The sequence below is a fragment of the Bison bison genome, unplaced genomic scaffold (genome assembly GCF_000754665.1).
Source record: "Bison bison bison isolate TAMUID 2011002044 unplaced genomic scaffold, Bison_UMD1.0 scf7180017864133, whole genome shotgun sequence".
Classification (NCBI taxonomy): domain Eukaryota; kingdom Metazoa; phylum Chordata; class Mammalia; order Artiodactyla; family Bovidae; genus Bison; species Bison bison.
Window position 1 is genome coordinate 9171 of NW_011494705.1, and position 9393 is coordinate 18563.

Sequence of the window (9393 nt, forward strand, 5' to 3'; positions counted from 1 at the left end):
CTTTCATAATCCTGAATTGGTGATTGAGTTTCCTGTCCTTAGCACAGTGCATAATACATAGATGATCAATATTTATGTGTTAACTGATTTCTCCTCTGAATCTGCTGCCCGACTGCAGTCACCTTGTGTCAAGTAAAACACCCTTTGTAACATTAATCACAGACATAATTACATGTTCAAGCTCATCTTTGTGAAGACTGTGACTCTCACTAGTCACTTGCCAAGATCCAAATGGCTTTTCCCCTGGTTTCAGAGTATGAATTTTGTACCAGAATCCACCCTTGAAATTTACCTCAGTAGCTTTAGAAAATGTTGGTGATATGTGAATCTAGGACTACTTACAGTGGCAGAATCAATACTTCTAGTTAGGTTACTACTTGAAGATGTAACCTTGATGGTCACAGAAACTGCATGGAAGTAAAGAAAATTTAAGGTATGATTCAACTTTATTTTTGAATTTTGTTTTACGAACAATTGAAAATCTGAAAATTGAATTTTGTTATAGAAATGATAAGGAGAATAGTAAGTGATAAAAATATATAACACCGAAGAAGTTCACTGATCATTAAGTGTATGTCTCTCTACAGGTATAATTTGACCTCCTGAGATTCTGTCTTAGCAAGAAGAAAGTGGAAAATACTCTTGGAAAGAAAACTAAGACATTAAGAAAGCCAGAACTTATTTTTACATGGTTGTCCACTCAGTTACCAATATGGACGCTTTTCCCACCATTTTTCCTCCTGGTGGAGACAGTGAACTGAGACATTCTCAATCTGAGCTCCAAAAAATGTTAATTGATGAACGATTAAGATGTGAACATCATAAAACCAATTATCAGACTCTGAAAGCTGAACACACAAGGTAATTATTTAAATTTGGAGGTGAGAGGCTTGATTAAAAATTTTTATTTTGTCTGAATATTTGCTCTGGAACATACAGTGTAATTTTGTTATAATGTACAATATACATTTAAAGCTTTTTGAGTACAGTAAATGTTCTTTAAATCAAGTGGATTATAAATTTATTAAAGTCTTATTTTGAAAGTGGGATATAAAATTTATGTATCTCAGTGGCTAAATTTTTTTTTCCTTCAAAGTAAAGTTGTGTTCAGAAATTACAGTGTTAATAGTTAAGTGACACTTGGTAAAGCAATATTTGGAAGTTTAAATAGAATATATGATGTTGATCTTGTTCCGTAGTGTTGGTTGACTTTAAGGTAATACAATTAAAAAGCAATGGATACACTTAAATTCTTCTTTTTCTAAAAATTAGGTTGCAGGATGAGTACATAAAGTCACAAAATGAACTCAAGCGCATTTTAAATGAAAAGCAAACTCACCAGGAAAAGTTTCAGCTGCTGCTTGAAGAGGTACGAGGAGAATTAGTAGAGAAAACTAAAGACTTAGAAGAGATGAAGCTGCAGGTAAGAAAATATATTCAAATTAGTATAAATTAGTCAGATGTTTAATGGAGATACAGATGTAATTTTGGTAAATTTAGTAAGTTCTCTCTATATCCATAATGAGTATTTTGTTGTATCTCCAGTGGTATAATTTAATCTTCTTTCATATACTTTAGAATACTCTGTAGAATTCAGCCACAAAAGTTTTATGTAAATTTTAATTATATTTTCTGTTCTGATTTAAATAATATCTTACTCTTCAGAATAATTGGAGGAAAGGCCAGTCTGAATTGATAAAAATTCACAATTAAACATACTTTAAAAATAAAGATTTTCTGAATTTCTGTGGAGTTGCTCAAGTAACAGATAGTTGATACTGAAGTATTAACTACAGTTTCTTTTGACGTTTTTTTACACTATTCATTTTCTATATGCTCAAAAAGTAGAGCAAAGCTACCTGTCAGATTTTACATTAGTAGGTATTAGTTGCGATATCTTACTGTAATCGCTCAGTAGCACTAGCTGTTTATTTCTGCTTATCTCATGCTTGTTACTTAGACAAGAAAAGATGTCCATTCCATCTTAGGGGACAGGAATGCAAAAGTAGGAAGTCAAGAGATACCTGGAGTAACAGGTAAGTTTGGCCTTGGAGTACAGAATGAAGCAGGGCAAAGGCTAACAGGAGTTTTGCTAAGAGAATGCACTGGTCATAGCAAACACCCTCTTCCAATAACACAAGAGACAACTCTACACATGGACATCACCAAATGGTCAATACTGAAATCAGAGTGATTATATTCTTTGTAGCCAAAGATGGAGAAGTTCTATACAGTTAGCAAAAATAAGACCAGAAGCTGACTGTGGTCAGATCATGAACTCCTTATTGCCAAATTCAGACTTAAATTGAAGAAAGTAGGGAAAACCACTAGACTATTCAGGTATGACCTAAATCAGATCCCTTAGGATTATGCAAGTGGAAGTGACAAGCAGATTCAAGGAGTTAGATCTGATAGAGTGCCTGAAGAACTATGGACAGAGGTTTTTGACATTGTACAGCAATTGTAAAGCAAAGGAGAAAAGGAAAGATACTAATTTGAATGCAGAGTTCCAAAGAATAGCATGGAGAGATAAGAAAGCCTTCCTCAGTGATCAGTACAAAGAAATAGAGGAAAACAACAGAATGGGAAAGACTAGAGATCTCTTCAAGAAAATTAGAGATCCCAAGGGAACATTTCATGCAAAGATGGGCTCAATAAAGGACAGAAATGGTATGGACTTAACAGAAGCAGAAGATATTAAGAAGAGGTGGCAAGAATACACAGAAGAACTGTACAAAAAAGATCTTCACGACCCAGATAATCACGATAGTGTGACCACTCACCTAGAGCCAGACATTCTGGAAAGTGAAGTCAAATGGGCCTTAGGAAGCATCACTGTGAACAAAGCTAGTGGCGGTGATGGAATTCCAGTTGAGCTGTTTTAAGATGATGCTGTGAAAGTGTTGCACTCACTGTGTCAGCAGATTTGGAAAACGCAGCAGTGAGAGAAGTCTGACGCGCTAGCAAAGTAATGCTCAAAATTTTCCAAGCCAAGCTTCAGCAATACGTGAACCGTGAACTTCCAGATGTTCAAGCTGGATGTAGAAAAGGCAGAGGAACCATAGATCTAATTGCCAACATCCGCAGGATCATAGAAAAAGCAAGAGAACTCCAGAAAAACATCTATTTCTACTTTATTGGCTATGCCAAAGCCTTTGACTGTGTGGATCACAATAAACTGTGGAAAATTCTGAAAGAGATGGGAATACCAGACCTCCTGGCCTGCCTCTTGCGAAATCTGTATACAGGTCGGGAAGCAACAGTAGAACAAGACATGGAACAACAGACTGGTTCCAAATAGGAAAAAGTGTACATCAGGGCTGTGTATTGTCACCCTGCTTATTTAACTTCTATGCAGAGTACATCATGAGAAACACTGGGCTGGATGAAGCACAAGCTGGAATCAGGATTGCTGGGTGAAATATCAATAACCTCAGATATGCAGATGACACTACCCTTATGGCAGAAAGTGAAGAGGAACTAAAGAGCCTCTTGATGAAAGTGAAAGAGGAGGGTGAAAAAGTTGGCTTAAAGCTCAACATTCAGAAAACAAAGGTCATGGCATCCAGTCCTGTCACTTCATGGAAAATAGATGGAGAAACAGTGGCAGACGTTGTTATTTTGGGCTCCAAAATCACTGCAGATGGTGATTGCACCCATGAAATTGAAAGACGCTTGCTCCTTGAAAGAAAAGTTATGAGTAATATAGACAGCAAATTAAATAGCAGAGACATTACTTTGTCAACAAAGGTTCATCTAGTCAAGACTATGGTTTTTCTGGTAATCATGTATGGATGTGAGAGTTGAACCATAAAGAAATCTGAGCACTGAAGAATTGATGCTTTTGAATTGTGGTGTTGGGGAAGACTCTTGAGAGTCCCTTGGACTGCAAGAAGATCCAACCAGTCCATCCTAAAGGAGATCAGTCCTGGGTGTTCATTGGAGGGACTGATGGTGAAGCTGAAACTCCAATACTTAGGCCTCCTGATGCAAAGAACTGACTCACTGGAAAAGACCCTGATGCTGGGAAATATTGAGTGCAGGAGAAGGGGATGACAGAGGATGAGATGGTTGGATGGCATCACCAACTCGATGGACATGAATTTGAGTAAGCTCTGGTGTAGTAAGTTGGTGTAGGACAGGAGGTTTGGCGTGCTACAGTCCATGGGGTCACAAAGAGTTGGACAGAACTGAGGAACTGAACTAAAGATGGAAGGAAAATGATACTGATGGAAAAATAGGTCTCCACAAAGGAAAAAACAACACTGAAATTGGTCTCATGAGGTCTCTAACTGTGGTTAAAGACTACTTCATAAGCAACTTATTAACAAGTAGACACATTAAAAAAAACAACTATCTTCCTTCCTTCTCCCTCTTTCTCAAAGCCGACATACACCAAAGACAGAATTAGAGGGTTAAACTGATGCCAAATTAGGAGGAAATTATGCTGTGTTAGATTTTTAATGGAATTACTGCTACTACTTGTCTCAAAACAAACCTAAAAGAATGCTTCATCATATAACCGTCTATGTTTCATTACCTACATTAAATCTATAAAAACAAGTCTTCAGCACTCCAACATTTGTCCTATCAAATATTACAATGCTATACAGACCAGTTTTTTCAAAGAATGCTCTGATTTAATGGGGCAAATATCGCTGTACCAGAGATTCTTAAGAAATTAATGACAAACTGAGTAATAAATTTTTCTCTGAACTTTGTAGCAGCCAAATAATATGGGAAACATATGGGTTACACAGTTTGCATTACCAGGAGCAAAGAAAGCATATATATGTTCGGTAATTATCAGAAATACATAAAATGACTCCCATTTTTTAAGAAAAGGTTTTGTTAACATGTTGCTGCTGCTGCTGCTAAGTCGCTTCAGTTGTGTCCGACTCTGTGTGACCCCATAGACGGCAGCCCACCAGGCTCCCCTGTCCCTGGGATTCTCCAGGCAAGAACACCAGAGTAGGTTGCCATTGCCTTCTCCAATGCATGAAAGTGAAAAGTGAAAGTGAAGTCATCCAGTCGTGTCCGACCCTTAGCAACCCCATGGACTGCAGCCCACCAGGCTCCTCCATCCATGGGATTTTCCAGGCAAGAGTACTGGAGTGGGGTGCCATTGCCTTCTCCATGTTAATATGTTATATAATAACAATGTAATAGCTAACTTCCTCTAACCACTCATGACATCAAAGCACTGTATGAACAATTTCTATGCATTGACTCACTGTACCTTTAAAATTATCCTATGAACTAGGCACTATTTTCATCCCCAATGACTACCACTACACAAGTGATCCAGAATATTCTTTAAATGAATGTCTTTTATATTGTTTTTCTATGAAAGCCAAAGAGATAATAAATCTTAAATCAGAAAAGGCATTTTGCAAGTAGACAATATAATACATGTGTATTTTTAAAATAATCATCTTTCATAAAACCTTCACTGAAGTATTTCTTGGTGATTTTACTTTGTTGAATTTACTTACCTTTACTCAACTCACAATTTGTACAGATTGCAAATACCCATTAAGCAAATAGCTAAATTGCTTCAATATTGTATTTATGTATAGATGTTTCTTTCAGTTATTTTTGCCAGGTAAATATCACACAAAAACCAGATATGTTTATCTTGAAAAACAGAAACTTTACCAGACAAATTTTATCAGCAAACATTTGGGAAGTTATCATGTGGAGAAATACGTAGAGTTTTTTTGTGTAAATGGCAACCCACTCCGGTACTCTTGCCTAGAAAATTCTATGGATGGAGGAGCCTGGTGGGCTACAGTCCATGGGGTCACAAAGAGTCAGACACAACTGAGCAACTTCACTTCACTTCACTTCAAGGAACATAGGTGGCGCTGGTGGTAAAGAACCTGCCTGCCAATGCAGGAGACATAAGAGATGCATGTTCAGTCCTTGGTTTGGGAAGATCCAGTGGAGGAGGGCATGGCAACCAACTCCAGTATTCGTGCCGGGAGAATCCACTGGTCAGGGGGGCCTGGTGGGTTACAGTTCATAGAGTTGCAAAGAGTTGGACACGAAGGAAGCGACTTATCACACACACATAGGCAAGGAACACTGCAAGAAACAACAGAAGGCTATAGGGAGGATGATTTCATTTCAATATGAAAGAAAATGCTTAACATACTCCAATCCATAAATGGAAGTGGGTCACTTTACAAGTTCACTAGGTTCTCTAACACTGAGAGCAGTGAAGCACAGAATGAAGAGCCCTGTGTCATAGATGTTTGAAATAGGAATTCTGCTTTGAAATTTACTGCCTCACAGTTCTGGAGGCCAGAAGTCCAAAATCAAGTTGTCAGCTAGGCCATGTTTCCTCTGGAAACTGTAGGAAGAATACTATCCTAGCTTCTGTTGATGTGCTGACAATTCTTGGCGTTGCCTGGCAGCTTGCAGGACTTCAACCACTACTTCTGTCATCATGGGACATTCTCTCTGCCCCACCCCACTCCCCACCCACATGTTTCTGTCTACCCTCGTCTTATAAGGACATCAGTCATATTTGATTAATGGGCCATCATACTTCAGTATTACCTTTTCATCTGCAAAACTCCTTATTTCCAAATAAGGTCACATTCTGAGGTACTGGGAATTACAACTTATCTTTTAAGAGGACACAACTCAGCAGATATGAAAGAGAACTAGACTATCAACTCTAAGATACTAAGACTCTGTCTCTCTCAGTACCTATGAAACAACAAGTGCAACATACATGAATAGAACAATTCTGACTCGCTCATTTATTTATTCATGTCATTCATATAAAAAATGCATAGTAGGCACCATCTTAAGCACTACAGAAACACTAAAAACAATTCCTGCCCTCATGGACTCTGCTTTCAAACAGAATAAAAATTGCCATCGTTTATGAGTATCTACTATGTGCCAGACACTATACTAAAAATATACAGGTTATTTTTATCTCATCAGTCCTCAGAACAATCCCTGTTAGAAAACAATGTTTATGCCCTTTGAGTTCAGTTCAGTCACTCAATCCTGTCTGACTGTTTGTGACCCCATGAATCGCAGCACGCCAGGCCTCCCTGTCCATCACCAACACCCAGAGTTCAGTCATACGTCCATCGAGTCGGTGATGCCATCCAGCCATCTCATCCTCTGTCGTCCCCTTCTCCTCCTGCCTCCAATCCCTCCCAGCATCAGGGTCTTTTCCAATGAGTCAGCTCTTCACATGAGGTGGCCAAAGTACTGGAGTTTCAGCTTTAGCATCATTCCTTCCAAAGAATACCCAGGACCAATCTCCTTTAGAATGGACTGGTTGGATCTCCTTGCAGTCCAAGGGACTCTCAAGAGTCTTCTCCAACACCACAGTTCAAAAGCATCAGTTCTTCGGCGCTCAGCTTTCTTCACAGTCCAACTCTCACATCCATACATGACCACTGGAAAAACCATAGCCTTGACTAGGCGGACCTTTGTTGGCGAAGTAACGTCTTTGCTTTTGAATATGCTATCTAGGTTGATCATAACTTTACTTCCAGGGAGTAAGCGTCTTTTAATTTCATGGCTGCAGTCACCGTCTGCAGTGATTTTGGAGCCCAAAAAAATAAAGTCTGACACTTTTTCCACTGTTTCCCCATCTATTTCCCATGAAATGATGGGACCAGATGCCATGATCTTGTTTTCTGAATGTCGAGCTTTAAGCCAACTTTTTATTATCCACTTTCACTTTCATCAAGAGGCTTTTGAGTTCCTCTTCACTTTCTGCCATAAGGGTGGTGTCATCTGCATATCTGAGGTTATTGATATTTCTCCCGGCAATCTTGATTCCAGCTTGTGCTTCCTCCAGCCCAGCGTTTCTCATGATGTACTCTGCATAGAAGTTAAATAAGCAGGGTGACAACATACAGCCTTGACGTACTCCTTTTCTTATTTGGAACCCATCTGTTGTTCCATGTCCAGTTCGAGCTGTTGCTTCCTGACCTGCATACAGGTTTCTCAAGAGGCAGGTCAGGTGGTCTGGTATTCCCATCTCTTTCAGAATTTTCCACAGTTTATTGTGATCCACACAGTCAAAGGCTTTGGCATAGTCAATAAAGCAGAAATAGATATTTTTCTGGAACTCTCTTGCTTTTTCCATGATCCAGCGGATATTGGCAATTTGATCTTTGGTTCCTCTGCCTTTTCTAAAATCTTTATCACATGAAAATGAAGGCATAAAAATCTAACTATTTGCTGAAGGTCATCACCTTCCTGATGAAATGACCCTTTTGGGGTTATAAAAATATTCTTTTTGTCTTTAGTAATAATTTTTGTCTTGAAGTCTATTCTGTCTGATAGTAATATAGCTAATCCAGTCATTTTAGGGTATTTTGTATGTGCTTGTTACAAATAAGCATGTCTATATGTTACCTTCAAGAAACAGAATAATTACATTTTCAATGTCTGAAAACAGTAATTTGAATACCTTTGGTTTAGTGCCCACAGATTGCATTCATGTAGCACTCAATCTTTGCAAAACAAATTAATCTAACAATTGTAAAGGTTCAAGTTTTATTTCCCTCTTCAACTCATGTTTCTGAGGTTTTTAAATCTAAATACTACACCAAGGAATGAAACAGTAAGCATTGTGGAGGCTAAAGTGGTGGTTTTCCCGACAGTGGAAGATTTCAAGAAAATACTGAACAACAAACACTGCTGTCAAAGGAACCCATGAATTTGATGACACTGGCATCAAATGATGGCTTTTGACTCTATCAACCCATGCCTCGAGTATTAATAAAACCTTACTGTAATAAGCACTAGATAAACAGAAATAAACAGTTGGTGCTATTGAGTGATTGCAGGAAAATATCACAACTAATACCTACTAATTTGAAATCTGATGGGCGTTGTTATTGTGTAGCTGCTCAGTTATGTCCGACTCTGCTGTGCCATGGACTGCGGCAACTCCAGGCTTCCTTGTCATTCACCATCTGCTGGAGCTTGTTCAAACTCAAGTCCCTTGAGTCAGTGATGCCAACCAACCATCTCATCCTCTGTCATCCCTTTCTCCTCACAAACTTCAATCTTTCCCAGCATCAGGGTCTTTTCCAGTGAGTTTGCTCTTCGCATCAGGTGGTCAAAGTATTGGAGCTTCAGCTTTAGCATCAGTCCCTCCAATGAATATTCAGGTTGATTTCTTTTAATATTGACTGGTTTGATCTCCTAGCAGTCCAAGGGACTCTCAAGACTCTTCTCCAACACCACAGTTCAAAAGCATCAAGTCTTCAGTGCTCAGCCTTCTTTATGGTCCAACTCTCACATCCGTACATGACTATTGGAAAAACCATAGCTTTGATAAGATGGGCCTTTGTCAGCAAAGTAATGTCTCTGCTTTTTAATACGCTGTCTAGGTTACTCATAACT

General features: G+C 38.6%; 1 protein-coding gene across 1 annotated transcript in view; it reads left to right on the top strand.

Annotated features, from left to right (window-relative positions):
- The first annotated feature begins 573 nt into the window (after positions 1-573).
- CEP83 (centrosomal protein 83kDa) overlaps positions 574-9393 on the top strand; it is an 80932-nt gene continuing 72112 nt past the window's right edge. The window contains exons 1-2 of the mRNA XM_010839695.1: positions 574-861; positions 1273-1423. Coding sequence (XP_010837997.1) covers positions 689-861; positions 1273-1423 — 324 coding nt within the window. The 5' untranslated portion in view covers positions 574-688. The remainder of the gene's footprint in view (positions 862-1272; positions 1424-9393) is intronic.